The sequence below is a fragment of the Anolis sagrei genome, chromosome 4 (assembly GCF_037176765.1).
Source record: "Anolis sagrei isolate rAnoSag1 chromosome 4, rAnoSag1.mat, whole genome shotgun sequence".
Classification (NCBI taxonomy): domain Eukaryota; kingdom Metazoa; phylum Chordata; class Lepidosauria; order Squamata; family Dactyloidae; genus Anolis; species Anolis sagrei.
In genome coordinates this window covers 148,029,099-148,053,988 of record NC_090024.1, presented here as the reverse complement: position 1 = coordinate 148,053,988, position 24,890 = coordinate 148,029,099, and the positions used below count along the sequence as shown (strand labels likewise).

General features: G+C 38.7%; 1 protein-coding gene across 1 annotated transcript in view; it reads left to right on the top strand.

Moving 5' to 3' along the window:
* The window catches only part of DPYD (dihydropyrimidine dehydrogenase), a 594,355-nt gene that overhangs the window by 519,445 nt on the left and 50,020 nt on the right, over positions 1-24,890 (top strand). The window contains exon 20 of the mRNA XM_060773944.2: positions 6,144-6,323. Coding sequence (XP_060629927.2) covers positions 6,144-6,323 — 180 coding nt within the window. The remainder of the gene's footprint in view (positions 1-6,143; positions 6,324-24,890) is intronic.

Here is a 24,890-nt window from a genome sequence, read left to right as displayed (position 1 = left end):
CTTCTTCTTTGACATCAATTTTAGATTTCTGGCCACTTGGCATATTTGACAGAATCAGCAAGAAAAACTTTTCTGGACAGTATCTAGAACGGTCATACATTCACCAATCAAATGCTTTGCTTTACAGTCCTCTGCAGTATTTTCATTGCTTGAGAACTTTTAACAGCTTGAATAATGGACTATGGATTTTGGAAAATGATTTGGATATGAGACCATGACTCAACATTTTTGTGGTGTTTAATGTGTTTGATAGATTGGTATGAGTTTTAATTGTTTATATGCTTAGATTGTTTATATTTTTATGAGATGTGGTTTATTGTTACCTGTGCGGCACTGAATTTTTGCTGGATTTGTAAGCTGCCTTGAGTCCCCTCTTGGGTCAAGAAAGGCGGGGTATAAATGAAGTAAATAAATAAATAAATAAATAAGAACTTTTTAAACCCCCCCCCCCCAAAGTGTGTTGTAGTATGTATCACTGAGTATGAATACGGTATAGAGCAGTGGTTCTCAACCTACCTAATGCCGCGACCCCTTAATACAGTTCCTTATGTTGTGGTGACCCCCAGCCATAACATTATTTGTGTTGCTACTTCATAACTGTAATTTTGCTGCTGCTATGAATCGTAATGTAAATATCTGATATGCAGGATGGATTTTCATTCACTGGACCAAATTTGGCACAAATACCCGATACGCCCAAATTTGAATACTGATGGGGTTGGGGGCAGATTGATGTTGTCATTTGGGAGTTGTAGTTGCTGGGATTTATAGTTTGCCTACAATCAAAGAGCATTCTGAACTCCACCAACGATGGAATTGAATCAGACCTGGCCACACAGAAATCCCATGACCAACAGAAAATGCTAGAATGGCTTGGTGGGCATTGACCTTGAGTTTGGGAGTTGTAATTCACCTAGTCCACAATAGTCCACAATAGAATAACATCTATTGTGGAATAAACAAAACTAAACTTTTTCTCCAGATCTTTTTTTTCAAATGTGTTTATTCATATTAGACACAAATTTAGACTTTGTATCTAGTAGAAGGTATTGTACGAGCTCCATGAAGTATGTTCATTTGATATTCTATATTGCCAAAAATATTACCAAAGCTATTTTCAAAAGGTAATCAAAGGATTATTTTTTTGTAATGCTGAAGGAAAAGGTTAATATATTTTGTATTTATCACTGCCAAAATGAATAAGAAAGTATAATGCAATGACGAATCAAAGGGGCTGCATATATGTTTTGTACACCTGTGGTGCTTTACTTCTGAAGAACATTTCAAAGAAAAGTCAGCCAAATTAAAAGCAGAAATGCAAAACAGCCTGTGTGTTGCTGGACCTTTCAAAGATACGAACCACTTCATTTTCTTTGCTTATCCCATTGATATGATCAGAAAATTAGAAGCTTGAGGTCAAAGGCTGCCTGCCTAATAGGATGGCATTTGGAAAGCACTTTTTACTCAGCAATCTCTTACCGTTCAGTAGTAAAACAGAACTAAATCCCCATCTTTTGGGTAAAGCAAGATGGCATTCTGGTAAATGCTGGAATTTTATGACTTCGACAAAGAAAGAGAAAAAAATGATAGAAGAATGAAACATTTGTGATCTCCAAAGAGTGTGCTGCCACTGTAACAGCACAGATGAAAGCGGCTGCTGTCTGATTGCCTGGAAACTACTTTGAAACTCACTTTGATCTCCTCTGATTGTCTGTTCACGTTATTACTAAATGCAGTACATAGAAATATCACTGTTTTGGTGTTAGATAGATACAACATATGGGGGCGAGTATGATAGAATAGTCAATCTTTGCTGCTTATTTATATCCTGATGCACATGGTGACTGATGAATCTGTGAAATTGCTGGCCCTCAAAAAGAGGCCAGGAAAGCAGAAATAAAGAGAGCAGACAAGAGAGTTCATCTTCTCTACACCTCTGAGTATTTAATCAAAGAGGCATAATCTTGAGTTTTAAGTGGCAGTTTCATCTGTAAAGAAGCAATGGTCTAGTCGTAATATGACCCGGCACCAAGATCCCACTAACAAACTACCTTCAGTCACAATATCTCAGCATAACCTTTGTCATCTGGTAGCTATCAGGATAAAAATAGAGAGGAGAACCACACATACTGCCTTTAGCTCCTGAAGGAAAAGCAGGCTGTAACTGTACTTAATGGAACAAACAAGACCTGTATCTTCCCAGGAATCTCATGTCTTCAGATGAGATGTTCAAATATCTTGGGGAGAGGGGCAGCTGGTACCAGTTGCCATTCCTAGAAGTCACAAAATAGGTCTTTTGGTTGAGGAATCATAATCAAATCAAGAAACAGCCAGAGCAAGTCACTCTTCTGAAAGCACTGTTGAAGAAGGCAGGGAATTCAAATTGACATCATTCAGAAGCGCCATCACCAGTGGCAACGAGTGGCTTCCATGGCATGATTGAAGTGAATCTGTTAGGCTGTTTTAGACTTGGAGGAGCTATCCAAAGTACTAAAGCCCAGCCCCCAAATAGGTTCGGCAACTTGCAAAGCTACTTTAAAAGAGACATTTTTAGAATAGATTCATTTCTCCACTGGCATAGGAAATTCCCATCATCACAATCACAATGTATAGCTTCAAGCCTGATGGCCTCTTTGAGTATATTGCAGGTGCTGAAATGGAAGACTTTGGTGGGAAGCAGTCCTACCTCAGCATATAACAATGCTTAAAATCTGATTGCATCAACTCCTGCTGTCCTATACAGCTGACTCAGGTTCTGTACTTGACATACCCATCCACATTACTTAGTACAGGTATGACTTAGTACAAGTATTTTGCTGTGCCCCATTGCTTTATTTCTTGCTGTACTTAATGGTGCAGGGTTTTTACTAAAGCTCGCTATGGTACTCTGGGAATATGTTTGATGCACAATGGAGAATTAGACTGGATTGTGTTCCTTTTTGAATCCATAAATTGGTTGCATTCTGATATCATGCTGCCAAGATAAGGTGACAAATATTAATAGATAGATTATTTATAAGATTAAATATAATGCTCTTGCATAGCTCAGGTGCACCATTATCGTAACAGTTCAAGGTTTCAGCAATGGAGTGGGGCTTATTTGGATTATATAAACTAGCATATTTGTAACCTGAATTTTCAATGCCTCCTTTCATTTTCTGACTAACTAGGAATAGTGTTACTCATATGTTTAAAAATTAGAAGCCCTTAGTGAACAAAGAAATTTAAATAAAGCATTGGTTGAGTTTTACAGTTAAATAACCTGTGGAGGAAATTATAATGATGTTCTCTATAATTGTTCTGGAGGAAAAGAGAGAGCGAAAGAGCTTAAATCTATGGAAGACATAACAGACCTAATTAATGCTCACACTATTCCTCCAGAGAAACAGATTTTATGTAATGTAAATGGGCTGCATAGGAAATGTTCTTGTGCATATTTTATACGAATTCCTTGTTTCTTCTCATGCAGCTGCAGTATACAGTATTTCAAAAGGTAACGTGTGCTTTCTTCCTCCTGAACAACAGCTTGTAATACAGTATGTGACACCAAGAATAAAAGTTCAATAATGCTGTATGGGGATTTATCAGATGCAACCTTGCAAATTGTGTGAATTAATTTTGGACGGTCACATGGAAACATTTTCTTGGTAGTTGACCATATTCTATTTCCAAAAGCATGGTCCAGAGCTTAACTTGCCTTTGAAAAATATGGAGTGGGTGGGAGATCGTTACTAATAAACATAGAAGGCAAATCAAAGTTTTTAATATTCTGGTTAAATGCGAATATGTTACTGTTCATCTTTACTCAAACATTCCTTGAGATGTAGGCTGGAATTCTGTAAGGCATCAACAAATGTGCAATCTAGAAATATCAGTTTTTTAGTTATTTTGTATTCCCAATTCCTGGGTATTCCCTAGTTTGGGGACATATAGGAACTGTAAACGTCCCCTGATTCCCACTAACTGGGCAGCAATTTCTGGGGACAAAAGGGGTGTGTTCCCCAGTCAGTTGGGAAGTGGCAGATTGATGTTACTATCTATCCACAAACTTGCACATTGCAATTATGACCTTGGTTCTTGCTGTTGCACAAGAGATTGTCCACACGGCAGTGTGGGAAAAAATAGTCAGCTTCTTCCCAACTGAAAAGGGAACAAACTCTTGTCACTTGCAGTGGTTGCTGCCTATTAAGTGGGGACTGGGAGTGGGTGGGCCTGGAGACATTATTTCAGTGTGTAACCCAAGGTGGTTATGTAGTGAAGTATCGAGGTTCAAATCAGCATGAAATTCCTTGTTGTATAGCAGAAGCTCTTAACTTCTGTTAGCGAGCCAAATACCTTCTTGCAGTGAAGTGAAGGAACAAAAACAACACTCAAACACAAAGCTCTTTGTTCCAACTGGAAGGCTTTTCTTTCTTAATTTGCAGTAAGAGTACAAATACTAACAAAGTATTTACAGCATGTACAAACTAACTCTCTCACTTCTATCTTTATCCACTACACTCCAACCCTCATGAAAACTTCATTGGGTTACTACAAACTTATATGCAACAGCCTCAGCTCTCTGCTACCAAATCCCAATTACAGTGATATCTGTGGTTAATCCTAGACATTGATTCAGTAAGCAGTGGCTCCCAACGTTTCTTTGATCAGGGACCACTTTCCAACATTAGTACCAAAAGGGTTACGAATCGGTTTTTGGTCAACTTTAGATTCAGTTTGGTTATTTGGGGTGCTGATTCAGAAAATTGCATTGGATAGGCCATATCAGCTCTAGTTTCTGATACAGAACATATGCCGTCCAGTAGTTGCCATCTGCTCACCCATAGAAAACCATATTTAATAATCTAGAGTTGATGTGGTAGTAGTAATGTATTGTTGGTAGCCAGCCTCTCCCCTCCTGACATCCCCTTCGCCTCGACACTATAAGAGAGTTTTGTGAGGTCTCTCATTGCCACATGGTTTCAAGGCAACGGTGTTGTAATGGTGAGGCTGCAGACCATATTTTCGTTCTTGAGGACCACTGGTGGTCCATGGACAATAGATTGAGAACCACTGATTTAAAGAAATGCTGGGTAATTTACATATTCCAACATGAAGTAGGTGATACAAAACCATAGCCATAATCTAGTAGCAGTATTACTAATACCAGTAGTAGCAGATAATGACAAAGATGTATAAAAGTGGCTAAATGCAAATACATTTTTGAAATTATTCTAAACAGATAACATTTGGAAAGAAATCAGTGAATGCTATCATTGCAATCACACATCAAAACCTATATTGACATGATAACATTAAAATGTTTTTACGCTCTTATTATTCCATGACAACATCATCTATAACACATTCCCTCTGACCCAGATACATTATACAGTTATTTCCCAGTTTCAAGGGCTTAATCTAATTTATAATATCCTTTTAGGTTCTGAATAGGCTGTAGGACAGTATCTGGAAATAGTAAATGGCAGGAATCTCAGGCTGACCTTCAAGTTTTCTGTTCAAGGAAGGTACAATTATGTCATTCCCCAATTAAAAAAAAATGTTTGTAATATTTGTGCTCTGGAATGTAAATATAAGGGACTAAGTGCATGCATTATTGTGCAGCTGTACAGGAGTAAAACTGATTTTTAAAAATCAGAATATTTAAATGTTTGACCGAACCTATGGAATCTTGATAACTGGACTGGCTATCATATAAGTAATACGCCTCTTTTCAAAATGTATGTAGTGACACAATCATTGGGTTTGTTTTAATTTTCTTACTAATACTGATTGATTTCCCAAGAGAATAGTGTTTGATGACTACATTATGATCCTTCTAGTGGGACCTTCCCCCTCCCCCTTTTTAGTCTTTTGTCTTTTTGTATCTATGTTTTACAGTCCTTAATTCTGTTGTTTATTTTATTTTGTAGCTGTTTTTTGTGTTTTTTTAAAGAGTTTGATGGTCTATATCTTCATGATTTGAGTTGTACTTTGTGGATGACCCAGAAAACCTAAAATAAAACAACTTAAGTTAACTGAAAGTCTACAACAGCTAACACATTGTGAGAAGAGACAGAAAAACCAGTGGTCTGAACAACTGTCATCTTTGATCAACCTTCTGCCTCTTATATTATAGTAATTCATTGTACGTCTTTTTGTAGGTGTGCAGTGCAATACAGAATCAAGACTTTACTGTGATTGAAGACTATTGCACTGGGCTGAAGGCTTTGCTTTATCTGAAGAGCATAGAAGAACTTCAAGACTGGGATGGGCAGAGTCCACCGACTATAAGACACCAGAAAGGAAAACCTGTACCCTCAATTGCTGACCTAGTGGGAAAGGTATGTTACAGAGGCCCCTTTTCCTTACTTGGACCATACAAAAAGAAGAGAGAAAGAGAGACAATAGATTGTTTAAAAGTACTTGCAAAAATTCACTTTTATCTGCAGAAGCAAGAGGCAAAGATTTACTAGTAATTTCTAAGTCCTCCTGTGTAACTCTATGGTCAAGTTCTGTTGTTCTGGGGAACCTAGAAATTCCGAGCACGAACACATTGATCATATCTGCAAAAGCGAAACTTATAAAAGTAGAGGACTGACTTTTTTATTTTCATTTACTTATTTGCACAGTTTTTATACCAGATTTTAATATAAACATTCAAACTGCTACTGTGCTACTATTTAAGAAATTTGTCCACTTTTATGGCCTAGTCTCACAAGCTGAACAATGCCAGATTCCTAACTTTTGCCTTTGCCAAATTAATAACAGGGCTCCTCCTATGCAAAACGGAAAAAAAAGAAAAAAAGAAAAAGAAAAAAGGTCCTCTTGAGTTGGTTCATCATATGGTGTGCTGATATGGGAAGACAATGTTATCTCATTTCAGAAACTCTTAGTTTGCGAATTAATCAAATAATTTATTATTGCATTTTGATTATGCCTAGAATAGTCCAGTACAGATTCCCATTATTAATTTGGTTTATATTTCTTGCTTATTTTAAATCAGGACTTCAGTTTTAATGTTGCAATATTTATGCTTAATTTTTTATATGCATCTCGATGTCTGGGAAGCTATTTAAAAGAACCAGAGAGTGTTGCTTGCATGAAATTTCTGCCAGTATGGTAGCCATGGCACTGTTAGAACACTCAATATAATCTGTGATGCTTTGCTTCTTACAGAGGAGATCTGCCAGCATTTTTTAGTCACCTTAACTCTTTCTAGCTGGGAGAACAGGTGGTGGGTTAAAGATGTTGTTTTACCTGGAAACTATTTATTTGATACTGAAAGAAAACATATGTAGAATAGTCTTTAAGATCTAACATTACAATTACTGCACATTTCCAGTGATAAGCATATTTCCCCTTCTAGCAACAGAACTTCCTTATAGGCCCCATCTACACTGCCATATAAAATCTGGATTATCTGAGATGAACTGGTTTACATGGCAGTGTAGACTCGTATAATCCATTTCAATGCAGATAATGTGGATTGTCTGTTTTGATAATCTGGATTATATGGCAATGTAGAAGGGGCCAGAGTTTCATGCCTCAGAAGTCAGACTTGCAAATTGAACCCAGGTTTATCTTCTGACAGTTAATCACAATTGAACTGAAAGATACAGAGTGAAAGACAGCACATGTTAAGAAAAACAAACATATTTCACTATCTAAAGAAGCCTCACTTCTAATTGCATGCTAAGCATATTGTCTAGTTTGACCCTCTGGCTATGCAATATGAAATAACAAAATTTGCTAGTCTTTCATTTTATCTCACTCTGTGGGCATGCAGTAGCTAGACTTTCTGAAAGCTGTAATTCTAGACGTAAGTCTGACTTCAGGAATGCTGAATTCAATCAACTTAATACTGGTTGTGATCCTGTAGTCAGAAATACTCAAAGAGAAGGAAGTTTGTGATATACGAGAGCTTCTTAAAAGTAAAATTGAAGATGTGATACAGTTCTAATTAAAAGGAAAAATGGGAGGTGTTTAAAGAAACCAGGATGTATGTCTAAAGAACTTTTGACTGGACTGCAATGTAAAAGGGAAATGTGCAAGAAATGGAAAAGGAGAAAATCACTAAAGAAGAAAATCACCAAAGAAGAATTCAAATGACTAGCCAATGTACGTAGGGAGAAAGTCAGAAAAGCTTCAGTGTAGTTAAGGCTTGCTGGGGAGTAGGCTGTGCATTCCAGATAAACTGCAATCCATTTCGGGAGCCTCCCAAACTTGGGAAGGCGGGTATCTATTTTCGCTCTGGGGTGCTGAAAGATTCAGGTTCTATCCAGCCCATTATGGGGGGAGGGCTTCCCAGCCCCCCCCCCTTCCCATTACTGTAGGCATTTAAGCTGTTTCTACTCTGGAGGAGAGATGCTGCAGGCAGGTGCACATGCTTTCTCTCCCGGACCTGCACACACTCTTTCCAAGGCATTTAATGGAGGCTTCTTAAAGCTGTCTGTTCTAGAGGAGAGGTGCTATAGGAAGGCATACATGCTTTGAGAAGGCTTTAAATCTGTTTCTTTCTACTCTAGAGGAGAGGTACTGCAGGCAGACATGCATGCGTTAAGGAGGCATTTTACCTGTTTCTAGAGAGGTGCTACAGGCAGATGTGCACACTTTAAGAAGGCTTTAAAGCTGTTTGTACTTTAGAGGAGAGGTGCTGAAGGCAGGTGTGCATTCTTTAAGGTAGCTTCTTACCTTACACCACACACACACTCTCTTTCCAAGGCAAGGAAGCAAGTTCTGGGTGGCACTTTATTGCAGGCACGTGTGCTTTCTAGGCTTGGGCAGTTTCGTTCATTAATTTCGTAATTCGTTATTAATTCGTGTTTAAATTAGCTTACGATTCGATATTGAGCCATGCAGGAGTAATTAAAAATTGAAACAATTTTTTCAATTTATTTCGTAATTGTTTCGATATTGTTTCGATATTGTTTTGAAATTGTTTCGAAATTATTTCCATATGTCTGGTGCAAGTTTTAGGGTTGTTGTTTGTTTTATAAGTGATAAAAAATAAATTATCACACCAACAGTCAACAACAGAGGGAGAGGGAAGCTTCAGAAGTTCCCCCTGTCCCATTTGGAGGGTTTTTTAGCATATTGCGCAATCGCGTCCGCCATTAACGAATCGATTCGTAATTGTTTCGTAATTGTTTCATAATTTTACGAAATTCATATATATCGAACTTTTTTAAAGAAAAATTTTGGAATTCTTTTAAAAAACGAAATGCAAAAACCCCCTAAAAACGAAACGAGTTTAGAACCAAATTTTTCCGTAGTTACCCAAGCCTAGTGCTTTCTCTCCCAGGCCTGCACCACATCATGCACTTTTTCCAAGGCATTTAAAGGAGGTTTTCCCACTTCCGGGTAAGGAAGAGCGATGACCTCCTGGAGCTATCCTTCCTGGGCTTCCTTAAAAAAAACCTCTTTTTTTCCTGGCACACTTCAATCTCCTTTCTGCTTTGGGTTTAATGCTTCCTTACAGCTATTTCTACTCTCTACTCTAGAGGAAACTGGTAGAAGGTTTAAATGAATGGGGGTTTTCTTTTGTTTGCTGGGCTTAACTTTGATGCTAAAAGCAGAGGAGGGAGCCAAGATCGACTCCCTCTTATTTTAGTTGTGGGCAGGTTTTCATACCGGGAGGACTCTTACTGTTATGTGCTCCCAAAGGTACCAAAGTAGAATAGATCCACACACAAGTCTACTGGGGGGCTCAAAATAATAAAAATGCTTTTTTTTGTTATATTTGTAGCAAAAGAAAGGACAAGGGAATGTTAGGGCCACCAGAGGTTGGCAAAGTTCTAAAAGGTGACACAGCTGCTCAACACCTACTTTCTCCCAAATGGAAAACAGTGCTCAACCTGGGGGAAATGGAACAGATGATGCATTTGGGAAAATGCAGCACAGAATAAAGACACTACAACAATACCTGTCTATTCTAAATGAATTCAAGTCTCCTGGGCCAGATGAATCACATCCAAGAGTATTAAAAGAACTGGCTGGGGTTATTTCAGAATCAATGGCAATCATATTTGAGAATTTCTGGAGAACAGGAGCATTCCCAGCAGGTTAGAGGGCAAATATTGTCCCTATCTTCAAAAACCTAGGGGAAGAGAGGACCCAAACAATTACTGCCCAGTCAGCCTAGCCTCAACACTAGGAAAGATATTGAATCTGGTCATTAAATAAACTACCTGTAAGCACTTAGAAATGAATGTTGTGATCACTAAAAGGCAACATAGGTTTCTCAAAAACAAATCATGCAAGGCTAATTGTATCTTTTTATACAGTTACTCTAGTTATAGCATATCTTTATTTTAGTAAACCCTCTGACAGATTTCCCCATGATATTCTTGAAAACAAGAGTCCACAAGGGGCAGGAGTGTAAAAAACCAATAATATCAGAATTGAAAACAGGCTTTATTGGGCTGCATTTATCCCCACAGGAATTCTAAGTTTTATGGAGCTCCAAAATTTGGAGTGACTGCCTGCAAACTTAACCAAAAAACATTCAAGAGAGAAGGAGGAACATTGGGGGTGGGGTCTAATTTCAAGCTTCCCCCCACTCCCAGAGTTCAGGAAAGCTTTAAGCCTTTTATTACACAAATTTAGAAGCACGGCTTAGAATACAGTCCATTTTAGAAGGCATTTGTGATCAGTTTTGAAGGCCATGCAGCATGAACAAGGAGAGACAGAATCTCAGCTATGCTAGAGTCAAGCCTTCCAGCGTTCCATGGGAAATCTCCAGCTCAGACAGGGGTTTGACTTTGCACGAGGCAGATCCTTGTTTCCTCACAGCTTCCCTATTAGCAAGTTTATTAATGTCTTTGAAAATGTCATACCAATTAAACAGATTTAGAGTTTGGGTCATAGCCTTATGATCTGAATGTTGAGTCTTATCCTCTGGAGGATCGGCACCTCACTTCTCATTAATCCGGTGGTGCCAAGAACCCAGAATGCCTCCCACTCTGTAACCATGTAGGAATTCTCTCCACGTAGCTGCCATGCTTAAGCATTCCCAATTTGCAACAGGAATCCTAAGGGACCATCGCCAGCTGGAATAAGTTACAGCAGGCTCAGGGTGACTTTTGCTTTCAGCAAAGAGAGCCATGGTCAGAACGGGCTTTTTTAATTTGCTCCCTGGCGGCTCTTGCCTCCCCACCCTAACAGTTCAGAGTAGATTTCCAGCAACAAAACCTGAGCTTTTGTTTCTGGCTTGTGGAAGAGATTTGCTTTGAACAGTGCTTTCAGTTATACATCATGCCTATTGATTATCCTTCGAGAAATCTAATATAACATGGTTGAAAATGTTGTATAAAGCCAAGATTTACAAAAGAATAGGATTTGGCATGTCAGATACCTCCAAATCTCTGCTTATCATTGCTGAAGACTGGAGTTCTTTTCAGTAAGAGGTTAGAGGAGGTTTCTTTGTTCTCTGTGAAGCTCTGAAAATTGTAACATTACCTTTCCATTGTAAAGACAATCCTATCGCGAAACTCTAGAGAATACAGTATTTCTGAGTTTTTTAAAAAATTAATAGTCTTTGTTTCAAGTACTAATGTTGTGTGGTTAAACTTGGGTTCAAGAGGTTAGTTTTGACTTTAATTTCCAATACCCTATCCCCTCCTTTCATGAGTATTTTCATAAACATGTACACTTCATCTGTATTTTCCTAATGCAGTATTCTAAAGAAACTTAAGAGCATTATGCAATACATGTGCACATAGTCATTGTTATGAGTTTTTTTTATAACTGTGTTTATTTGAATGAAAAGTTGGAGAAATTGGAATTCATAATTTTCTTAGCATGTTGCTGTGTCAATAGTGAACTGTATTTAAAAATATTATTTGCAAAGCTGTTGAAAATAAAGATTTCAGAACCCAGAAGGATCTTAATTAACCACAGACACACACACACACACACTCAAAGAATGAAGCAGTGAAGTGGGATAGAATGGGAATCCTATAATCTTGGCAATCAATAACTCCAACTAATTAGAATTAAGATACTTTGTGTTAACTTGGTGGGGGGCTATCCTAGTTTGTGGTCATTACCCCAGTTACATCCTAATCATATGGGCTACCAGTATCACCACACATCATAGTGGGGCTTGTTGGGGTTGTGAGGAACCTGTCACCCCACACCTCGCATTGCCCAACTTACCCATTACCCCATCCTACGGGGGGAAGTGTTGGCTGCCTAGCTTCCCCTCGTTGATCCAATACAACACAAAATGCCTCCTGTGTTGCCACCACGTAGCATACACTGCTTTGTCTTTACTTTTGTCACAGAGACCCACCAAAAGTAGCTCTACATCGTGGGATGGGAGCCAGCAGGTTCCATCACAAAAGTAAAGATGAACCAGTACATGCCACCAAAAGTACCCCGTCTGATAAGGTTGTGTCTACAGTAAGTCAGTCTGGGTTTTTTTCCTGGCTCCTTGCATAAAGTGCTGTTAACAACAGAAAGTGCAAGCTGGCTTGGCTATTGGAATATAACTCTATATCATAATAGTGTTGAGTAAAATGTGCTGCTAGATTTTAATCTATGCTGTCAAATCTCTGGCATAAGATAGAACTAGTAACAAAAGAATATTGCTAGCTTCCCTAGCTGTTTAATCACCATATCTAGCTTTCACACAATCTAGAATATAGAAGACAGGATAAGTAAATAGGTAACAAAATCCTATTTACCTTGAAATACGTATACTGAAAAGCAGAATTTTGCATCAGGAAGTAATATGGCCCAAGCAAGAATGTGCTGTCCTTGAATCTCAACATTTCTAGAACACTTTCACATTATGCAGTTATAGCACTATGACTCCACTTTAACTCCTATGATACCCACATCTGGAATCCTAGGGTTTACCATTTAGGGGGAGGGGGTCTGGAAACCTCTGGTGACTCACCAAATCAGAATCCCAAAATTCTACTAGATGCAATCCTGGCAAGTAGAATCATAATCTTGTAATTTATTAAAATGCCAGCTCTACTAAGTATAGATGGCATTTCTAAGATTGCAGGCTAACTCACAAACCCAACCGTTCTCCTCATCAAATATAAGCATGAATAAGATGTAATTCTAAACATTACAGAAATCTAAACAATAATTCCCTCTATTCATCTATATATACCAGTAAATGGGGACAATGAGCAGGGGATGCTATTGCAATTATATTCTTGTGAGTTTCCCATTTGCACCTTAACATGAGAACAGAATGATGGACCAGATAGACTTTTCATCTGATCCTTTGAGTTCTTATTATGTTCATATGCTGTTGCAACCACAAAATGTAAGGGCATAATTAGGTACCAGTGACTTGTTTAACTTTGTCTGGAAAGTACCCAATAAATCTGGAATGTTTTGCATGCCTCCAGCCACAAGTAAACATTTGACAGATGTTATCCAAATTTCCCTTCCATGTTAATTTGACCTCGCAACGTAGGTCATTTGCTAGGAGAAGATGAACAAAAACATTGACAGAATTTTCAAGCTCACAGCTGTGATTTAAAAACCTGTCAGATTAGTTATACCTAGCCATAAAAGAGAATTATCTGATTCCCTTTTATCTTCCATAAATTGGTTACTCTTTCCACTCAAAGGTTCTGATCACTAATGACTGCTGAGATTGATTTTAAAACTTTTTCAAACACTGGATGGTTTTCATGATTGTCTCATTTTTAAAGAACGAGAAAACTGATAAGACGATATGATGTTTTTTCCTCTTTTTTGGGTAATGTTTGTACCACTGAACAAATCTGATAGACTGCAGACTACTTTTTCTTTCATTTCCTTCTTGCAGACAAACAATCCCATTGTGTATCAAGCTAATTATATAGATTAGATATTTTATGTTATGGATAACATTTAGATTGGACTTTGAACATTGCTGTCCAAAAGAGCTATTGGCTGTTTTATACATTTTGGTAGTGCTGGAAGGGAGAGGCTAGCTATGAGAGTTTGGTGAACTTTAAAGACATTACTAACAAATCATGTTTTAATCCAAGCTGTATTACTTTGTCCCCTTTTTAATTTTTCTTCTAATCTAGGCTCAAAGTAGCAACCCCAACGCTCCCCATTATTTCACAATTTCCATACATAATTGTGGGTTTTGCATATTGAATTTGCTTCCTTATTATCACTGCTTTTAAAGGCTTATTATTTAAACACCAGTGACCAACCTGCTTGCCTGCTTGTGTGGTCCTTCTCTGCTTGCTACAACTTACTCGTAGTTGGAACACATATATCATGCAAGGCAGAAACCAGGAAGACCGGGTGGGAAAGTAGAAGGCATCTTCTCGTTCTATCTACCAGTTTGTTTGTTTGTTTGGTTGTTTTTTGGTTCTTTGTGCTCCTTGCTTGTGTGCTCCATGCACACAAGCACAGAATGAGGCAGACAGAGCACAGGTGTATTGTCAAAGGCTTTCATGGCCAGAATCACCGGGTTGCTGTTTTTCCAGGCTGTATGACTATGTTCCAGAAGTAATCTCTCCTGACGTTTCGGCCACATCTATGGCAGGCATCCTCAGAGGTTGTGAGGTCTGTTGGAAACTAGGCATGTGCTTGCGAATCAAGTAACATGTCAGTGGTCTTATCATACATCAAGGGAACCACTGACCACATAGGGAAGCTGATGAAGAAACAATCTACATACCCATTAAGAAAATCAAGTGAATGCTACATTCCGCAAAAGACAAGAGGGATCCTCTCAGCTCTGCAGGAATCTACCATATACCATGCAGTTGTGAACAAGTCTACATAGGGACCACCAAACACAGCATTGCCCAAACATGAATCAAGGAACATGAAAGGCACTGCAGACTACTTCAACCAGAGAAGTCAGCCATAGCAGAGCACCTGATGAACCAACCTGGACACAGCATATTATTTGAGAACACAGAACTGCTAGACCACTCTAAAAACCACCATGTCAGACTACACAGAGGAACCATTGAAATCCACAATTTCAACACAAAGGAGAAAACCATGAAAATGAACAAATTCTGGCTACCAGTATTTTTAAAAAACTCTACAATCAAGACATTAAATAAAGAGCAACACTTAGAATATAGGGGAATTCCAGACTAGAAAGCAGGGCCAGGTAACAACTCCCAACAAAGGATTCCCCCAGGCAGGAAGCAGGCAGGCCTTGAAGCTGCAAGACTATTAAAAGCTGAAGAAGGTGGCCAGTTACAACATTCACACTTGCCTTGAGCAGGCAAGAGTTCTTTCTCTCACCCTTAACATTCCACAGATATATAAACCATACTTGCCTAGTTTCCAACAGACCTCACAACCTCTGAGAATGCTTGCCAAAAATATGGGCGAAACATCAGGAGATAATGCTTCTGGAAGCTCTCCATACAACCCGGAAAACTCACAGCAACCCAGAGCACAGTTGCTTTATACATTTTATTGGCTGCCATCCTATAGTTCAGTTATGGATCTTTAAACTAGAATTATGGCTCTGTAATTGCTTCATATTCATCTATGCTGTGGATTCACAATCATAGCACTATTGTCATTGTTGTAAATACCTCCCAGATCCCACCATAAACTTAAGGGCACTACTCTGAATTTTTCTGTGTGTCACGTTTCCTGCACATTTAAGATCTTTTGGAAAAGGCCTGATCTTGAAACCTTTATCTGAAAGGAGACAGATAGCTATGAGAAACAAGGCATTCCTTTTGGGAATTTACCTTGTAGAATTCTTTCACAAAGACAAACGGTCTTTCACAATGAATCCCAGAAAAGGAAAGAAATAAAACCATTAAAATAAACCACATTCTTTTGTGGAAAGAAATTTGAAATGGCCAAACAAAGACAGTAGTATTAAAAAGGTATTTGCTCACAATATATTGCAAAAATGTCTTCAAAATATATTGCAAAAAATGTCCAATTCCCCCAGTGCAGTTTAATTGGCATGTAGTCACTGTCTGGTGCTTTCTGTTTCTTCCAAGCACCTATCATTGATGGCTTACTTCATCTTTCTCTGGAGACTTCCAGTATTTATGTCCCAGTAATACACTTAGGTCTTTTGAGGGTAAGAGAAATGTTCTAGTGTCTATGCTTTAAAAGTTAATGTCATGTAAGACAAATTCCATATCTTACACAGTGGCCAGAAAACAAAGAATATGTCAATAAAGCCTGCCTCTCACTTACTTCTGGCACCCCTACTGGCAAGCATTTCTTGTTAAACCAGCAAATTAAAGCACAACATCAATTAGAGCTCACCATGCAGAAATTTTTAATTAATTGCATGATGCACCAAAATATTTTAGAGTGCTGGAAGTGTTACTCCAGATGGAGAATCCAATACAAGTATATGCGGCTGTGTTCCTGGGTATTACTTCTTTCATAGAAAATTTGGTATCAGAGGCAGAGATAACATGGAATAGGGATAAGCTCCTACTCCACAAAAAAGAAAAGAGGAAGAGAAAAGGAAAAAAAGATGGGAAAAAGAAAAGACAGTGCAGTTCAATGTTACTAAAAAAACCCAATACAAACATGTGAAATGAAACCATAAGGTCAGTTTAACCTTGTGTAAGCAAAGAAAAACATTTTTAACTTTCTAGAACCCATTTATAGCAGTGGTTCTCAACCTTCCTAATGCCGCGACCCCATAAAACTGTTCCTCATGTTGTGGTACCCCCAACAGTAACATTATTTTCATTGCTACTTCATAACTGTAATTTTGCTACTGTTATGAATCGTAATGTAAATATCAGATACGCAAAATGTATTTTCATTCACTGGATGAAATTTGGCACAAATACCTGATATGCCCAAATTTGAATACTGGTGGGGTGGGAGGGGGATTATTTTGTCATTTGGGAGTTGTAGTTGCTGTGATTTATAGTTAACCTACAAACAAAGATCATTCTGAACTCCACCAATGATGGAATTGAACCTATCTTGGCACACAGAACTCCCATGACCAACAGAAAATATCAGAAGTGTTTGGTGGGCATTGACCTTGAGTTTTGGAGTTGTGGTTCACCTACATCCAGAGAGCACTGTGGACACAAACAATGATAGATCTGGACCAAACTTGGCATGAATACTCGATATGCCCAAATGTAAACACTGTTGGAGTTTATTAGACAATCTTCTTATTGTTGTTAGAATTAGAATTATTAGAATTGATTATTTGCAAAACAAAATGATAATAGCTGGTTCAAGTGCAAGAGGAAAATGTCATGATTGTGCTAAAAAGTTTAATTCAGTTATTTACCTTTAAAGCAGAAACCAAAATCAACATGTTAAACAACTAAAGGAAATGTAATCCAAAACATATAAAGGACCATGGTTTCTCTGTCCTGAAATGTATGTGGGGGTTCTGTATCAAAAGACATTGCACACAATTCTTGACTAGGCTCCTTTCATAAAACTGTGGATATCTACAGAATTTTATGAAGCAAGTTTCAGTCAAACTTGTTTCAGCAAAGGATTCTATGATGATAGTGAATAATGTTTAAAATGAATTAATTTCTTTGAACTTTTTAAATGTGTTGGATGTTAACATGTGTTGCGTGCACAAATTTAAGGGTTTGTCTTTTTCCCTCAGTTAGTAAACATAGCCATTTTAATATTTCAAAAATGTTGAACAGCAGTGTATTCCAGTTAACTCTTTAGCTTTGGCAGTTTCAACGTGTTCGCTGCTGGCATTGGATATTCTGCCAAAAAAAATCCTGCTCCTAATGCAAAAGGATTTAAAAATAAGTCAAGCGCTGCCAAAAATACATAATTCTTTTTTGTACTCTCCAGTTTGTTTTACTTACAACAACGCCCTGGTCATACCCTGCAGCATGCATTCATTACAGTGATCTTTGACTGGCAGATGCAAAGTAATAGGGTGCATATTTTAGTGCTTATTATAATACCCTGTCCAAAAACAACTTGACAAATTTGTGATTTCGACAGTGTCTCATTTTGCTGGCTGCAGCGCTCTGTGATTGCCTAGTCCACGTGGCTCCCAGATTATGCATACCACCAATACTTCTCATTAAAATGGCCACAGTTCACCAGTTTCGGTAGCTTGGAACGAACTTGGAATGAATTATTATACAACAAAGAAGCCGCTGTCATGCAGAACAAAAGACAAGCAAAAGAGAGCTTTGGCTTAATGAGGCTAAGTGAGTGGCTCCCCTGCATCACCAGCTACTTGACGGCCTTTGAGCGTGGATCCCCCCTCCTCTCTGCCACATGCCAAAACCTTTGGCCCATTATTGTGTGTTTATGCACCTTGAGGCTAATATACATTTTAATATGCTGCACATGGGGTGAGGGGTAGAATGAGCCATTAGATTACAACATGTGCATTCCCTGTTAAATTAATGACAGCCGAACACAGAGATAAATTTAGGTTTTCATATTTAATTATAGCGCACTGCAGTACGTTTAGCAAGGATAAATTGCACTATTATTATGTTTCAATTTTTTTGACATCTTTTCCTATTAACGACCAACCCTTTCCCCTCTCCTTCATGCCAAACATTACATCTCTGTATGTTCCATCAACTCCTTCACACTGTTGTGGCTTCATTCAATCCATTTTCTGCCTGCCTTGTTGGGTTGTGCGTATATGTTTTCACATGAGACTTAAGGTTAGACTTCAGAGAACTTTGTAAGTCACACTGTCAGGAAGAGTAGTCGTGATGCAAATGCAGGGAAACAGACTGATGTAGTCAAGCCTTCTGCCACTAGTTTTCATGAATGCATTTATGGTGAGACTTCATTACTGAATTTCTGTGGGTAATCGCAGACACAGAATCCTTTCCTTGTCTAGCTATTTCTTTAATTCAGCAGCTCTGTCCATGGAATAGCAGGCCACCATGTGGATGGCCACATGAAGAAAAAAAACAGTGCGGCAAATCATCCACTTCTTGGACCTTTGTATTGGCATGCTCATGAGGTTCATAGGCAGTAGGCCTGTAATAATTGTCTTGCTCATAATACCTACTCATTTTATTATAACCATGGCTCCTGGTGGTGCAATGGGTTAAACTCTTGTGTTGGCAGGACTAAAGACCAACAGGTCGCAGGTTCAAGCTCCCTCTGTCAGCTACAGTTCCCCATGCAGGGGCATGAGAGAAGCCTCCCACAATGATGGTAAAACATCAAAACATCTGACTGTCCCTTGAGCAACATCCTTGCTGAGGGCCAATTCTCTCACACCAGAAGTGACTTGAAGTTTCTCAAGTCACTTCTGACACACAAAAATATAATAATAATAACAATAACAACAACAACAACAACTTTATTCTTGTATCCCACCACCATCTCTCTGAAGGGACTCGGGGCAGCTTACACATGGCACAAGGTGCCTAAAAACAGAACATAAAATAAGGCACAGTATAAAATACAGTTGAATAAAACATATAGGCATATAAAGCAACTTAAGAATCAATTAAAACAGCACTCATCCACCAATGGCAGTTTACAACCAATGTAAACATGGCCAGGCTGTAAACAATAGGACAAGGGAATGGGATAAGTGTAGAGCTGTAACCATGGAACGAGGGTACGGGATGAAGTGCAAGGTTGCATAACTATTTTAATTGTAATATGTGTGTGTGACTTAGGAGCACTCAAGACCCAAAGCTCTTAACTACACTCAAGTTAGCAAAGGGTGCTGAAAATTGATACCCTTCCACTTGCATGGGCAGCTGGCATCAAATAAGTCTGCTTGTGTTAGAACATCCCAGAACAGGACTGCTTGTCCTTGTTACTTACAATCCATCAACTCTGTTGGGACCAGTTGCCATTTGACTCATGCCCCCCCCCCCCCCTGCCTCTTATGAATTAGCAGCCACCTGATCCAACCTCTGGTGTAAACTGGGCTTATGCCAGTGGGAAGGTAGGGCAGTAGGCTTACTCTTTTGGCATGGATGATCCAAATGCCATTTGATTCCTCTTCTCCTGGCAGTGTCATTCTCAAGGGCCATTCCGCTTGCTCATTAAAAGCATACATACATTTATGGAGAATTTGTGCCTGAAGTTGCTTGTTTTCCCATTTCTCTCCATCTTTTTTCCTTCACAAATATTAAATTGTTACCCTATTGTGCAGAAAAGGCTATTTTTTACTTCTTAATCTTTGTATAATTTCAAAAAGCTTAAATGTACTAGCTGAGCTGTACCACCACTGCTTAAGTCCATAGGTAAGGTAAAGGTAAGTAAAAGTTTCCCCTTGCATTAAGTCCGGTTGTGTCCAACTCTGGGGGTTGGTGCTCATCTCCGTTCCTAAGCTGAAGACACCTTCAAGGTCATGTGGCCACCATGATTGCATGGAGTGTTGTTACCTTCCTGCCGGAGCAGTACCTATTGATCTACCCACATTTACATGTTTTTGAACTGCTAGATTGGCAGAAGCTGGGGCTGACAGCGGAAGCTCACGCTTCTCCCTGGATTCGAACCGGTGACCTTTCAGTCAACAAGTTTAGCAGCTCAGTGTTTAAACCCACTGCACCACTTGGGGCTCCATTTAAACCTGTGCAAAGGACACTATTTATTTTTAAAGTAAGTAATGTTCCTTATTGAATCGAACCTGCGACCTTTCAGTCAATAAATCCACCAGTCCATAGCTAATACCTTAAAAGGGCTCTATGATGGCTTCTGTTTTCCAACTCCCTACTTCTTCAATGTTGCAAGTAGTACCCCAGCAAACCCCCTCCTATTTAAACCTTAGAAATATTAGCACTCTCACATTTTCCACCCAATTTCCTCCCTCGGGAATTTCAGCAGCAGTGCAACAAAGAACTCTCCTCCTACTTTCAGGCCCTCAAAAATATTTCCAGGCAAGTTATGACAGCCTCCATTTTTGATTCTAAGGAACTCCCCATTTAGAAGATTAGCTTGCAGGTGCCCACTGAAACTTACATGACAAGTAAAAGCATTTTTACATTTTGAAGCAATCATCATGATGCCTCAATGATAGGCTGCCCTCCATATTTTTAGGATTGGTTAATTGAAACTGGCTAGAGGAATTCTGATGGCAAGCAGGAACATTCTGTCAAATTTTGAGATATCTACTGAATTATGGCCGTTCCCCATTTTACTTCTAGTTAGCCCCCGTTTATGAGGGCTTCATAAGCTGATACAGGTCTTTCCGATCTTGACAGTGGTCGGTCAGTGTAGATATGTGAAAGCAATAGATTTGTTTGCATATTTCGCTATATATATATATATATATATATATATATATATATGAATTTCCACATTAGAGAAAAAGAGCAGTGTAACCTAATGAGGTACTCAGATATATGTGAATTCCAATAAAAAGTTGAAAAACCTAGCAAGGATGGGACCAACTGCTTTCCACATCCTAGGTTTAAAAGAATTGCAGCTGTTTTAGTAAATTCCAGAGCTTGGAACTGTTACCTTTTATATTATATCAACAATTTCCAGAATCCCATTCCAGAAACTGTAATCAAAAAAGTAACTTTTTGGAGCTTTGATCATTTCATAGTAGAGGAAGCTTCAGGATGAAAGTCTGAAAATGCATAGTTGGAAATATTTGCCTTGGGCTGCAGCTACATTGTAGAATTGATGCAGTTTGACACCACTTCAACTGCCATGCCTCAATGCTGTGGAACCATAGGAGTTGTAGTGTGATGAACCAACAGCACTCTTTGGAAGAGAAAGCTTTGGCAAAGAAATCCTGTAAATCCACAACTCACAGGATTTATCAAGTCATGGCAGTTAAAACAGTGTCAGATTGCACTAATTCTATAGTGTAGATGCACCTTCAGTTATATGTGGAACAAACAAATAGTAAAGTATAAGTCAAGCTGATCAAGGGCTGAAAACATGATTAGACTATCCCTTTAGAACAATTATAGGACCAACATGGTATCTCCATTAATAAAATTTGTGGCAGGTTTTCCAATGCCACTTTACCATTCTTCCTTAAATAGTGCCAATGGAAAACTTGCCATAAATACTTCTTTTCTTCACTTTTTAGGGGATAAATTATTTCAATGAACAAGCTGCAAGGTGAATAACGTTTGAATTTAGGATGTACAGTTGGTCAAAACTGCTCAAAATTCAAATGAGGTTAAAGTTCTTCACCTGTCCTGCTGTGACAAGCTTACTCAGGAAATCGGCAAAGTGATTAGTAGCTGTGTAATTCTTCACCTTTGCTCATCCTGGCTTGTATTGTCAAGTCTTTTTGAAAAATATGTGCTCTTTCCTGACTGTCCTGAAATTGAAAAGCACCATTCCTAATGTCACATAATTAAAAGTAACTTCTTATCCAAAAATGGCTTAAGTGTGAAATAACCTTTAGAGGTAGATTTTTCCAACTCCTGCTGTGATTATAAAGAGGTTATGTTACCGACCTTCCCCAAGAGGGCTTCTTATTGGACATTTGTTTCATGACAAAAGACCCTAAGATTTGGTGTCCAAAGGGGTCAGGACAAGAATGACAATATCTGCTTTAAATGGAGCCTGGATCTTTGTGATAAAGCTAGAATTTGCTGATGGAAGAATTTTCATCCATGGTGGAGAAGGCTATTGTCTTAAAATTCGGAACAAAGTTCCCAGTTTTGCTTCAATTTTTCCTCTTTCTCATCAACACTTAGATTTAAAAAACAAATCAGAACTTTTTCCACTGCATGTGAAACACATTTTCAGGATCTTACTGTGTTACCATAGTCATTCATCAATTTTAATTTTCTGTGCCAATATCCTGCATTGCCTGTACAAATGTGTGCCTGGAGGGACTTCTGCACATGCCAAATATCCCAGGGCTAATCTGGAGTGGAGTACTCTAGATCAGCCCCAGAGGAGTCCACACTGGCCACCTGTATCCTACCATGGCGGTGGGAGGAAATCCACACTGTCCAGCAAATTTGAACCAGCTTGGCATTTTAGGGCTGGTCACAGAGCTCCAAAGTGCTCCTGGTTGTCACTTGTCACCTTTGCCAATCTTTGTAAACATGCCAGCATGACTTGGGAGGGTGATGAGTGTTGACCAAGAGCACATTTGACTTCTGTGGTTGCTGCTCCATGGCTGCTTCTATGATGGTGACAAAATGACCATCATAAGTCTCATTCCCTATCCCTGCATCATGGAGTCTGGAGAAAGCTGGATAGCCATGTAAACAATGGTGAAGTCAAGGTGGTTCAGGAGGATACATTTCTGCCCTAAGAACATCCAAGGCTGCACAGACCTCTAAAGAATTCAATCTCCAAAAAAAGCCCTGAAGAATGAAAATGAAAGTGCCCAAAAGTCCACTTTTGATTTTGAAGACCAGGGGATTTTGAATGTTAAAACATTTAAAGTGCCTAATGTCCTATTTAAAAAGGAAATGAATGGTCCTGGAGGCTTCTGAAGAGACAATCAACCAAGGTTGTTTTTTTTCTCCTTATGAACAAAATGATTTGGGAATCCAGAGGAACAGATGACCAAAAAAGCAGCCAAGAGATCTGGTTACTGCCCAGGAATACCATTCCCCCCACGCTCTGTTTACAATATAATCATCCCTACACAATAAGGAACAGTACTTACTTTAAAAATAAATAGCGTCTTTTGCACAGGCCTGCCATTAGAAATTGAGCCTCCGGTAGCGCAGCGGGTTAAACCACTAAGCTGCTAAACTTGTCCGAAAGGTCATAGGTTCAAATCCGGGGAGCAGCATGAACTTCTGCTGTCAGCCCCAGTTTCTGCCAACCTAGCAGTTCAAAAACATGCAAATGTAAGTAGAAGGTAACGGCGGTCCAAGCAGTCATGCTGGCCACATGACCTTGGATGTGTCTACGGACAACACTGGCTCTTTGGCTTAGAAATGGAGATGAGCACCACCCCCCAGAGTTGGACACGACTGGACTTAATGTCAGGGAAAAATATTTACCTTTACCTAATGTTAGAAAACCATGAGAAGAACACAAATCGAATCAGAGAAATCTGCAAAAATAGTTGCATCTGTTGAATATATTTAAATATGACTTTGTAGTCAACTGCTTATTAAAATAAATTAATTCAGAACAGTCAAAGAAATAGAAGTACTTACTTAGGAACTTCACTTTTAAAAACAGACTTTTCCTGTGGTAATTATGAATTATATGATTGATCAACTAATCACATTTGCATATATTTCTTCATAAAATAAAACTGTTAATTCAGGAGTGTATTGTAGTAGGTATCTGTGCTTACATCTTAGAAGAGGCATCCTATAGTCTAAAATAACATTTTCCCTCCTATTTCTATAATGAAAATTTTGCAATTAAACCATTAAAAGGACTTTAAAGTAATCTAGTAAAGCTTTTTCTAAAATGTAGAAGAGATACACTAGCAGTTGAAATCATTTAATCTGATGTCTGTATCTGTATCTCATTTCTTCGAAATTTCACATACTGTCTTCATTTCTTGCAACCATAATTAATAGCTTGAGACATGCATATGTGAGTCCACAAGCATCGTTCTCCAGATTAATTAACCGCATTGACTATATAGTTCCAGTCACTGAAGGTACTTAACTCAGTACATCATATGCTCCATTTCTTATACAGGGAAGTTGAACAAGAAATGTTGTCTACTTTTGGGTGGTCAGATCATACAATATTTATTATATGCAGGTTGCAAAAGCCTGACCAGTTTCTTAGAGTGATGAACTTATGGAAGACAGCGTGTTGTAGTGGTTTGAGTTTTGGACTAGGACTCTAAAGGTTATGAATTCCCAAATGCGTGACCGCATCTCCGTATATGAACCCACACGATCTCTTCGTTCATCTGGTGAGGCCCTGCTCACGATCCTACCCTTTGTAAGCCGCCCCGAGTCCCCTAGGGAGATGGTGGCAGGGTATGAAAATAAAGTTGTTATTATTATTATATTATGGGAGTAGACCACTCATTCCATAGAGTGACACTCTGATAAAGAGCTATGATCGGTCTTGCAAAAGTCCTGTTTCTGGTC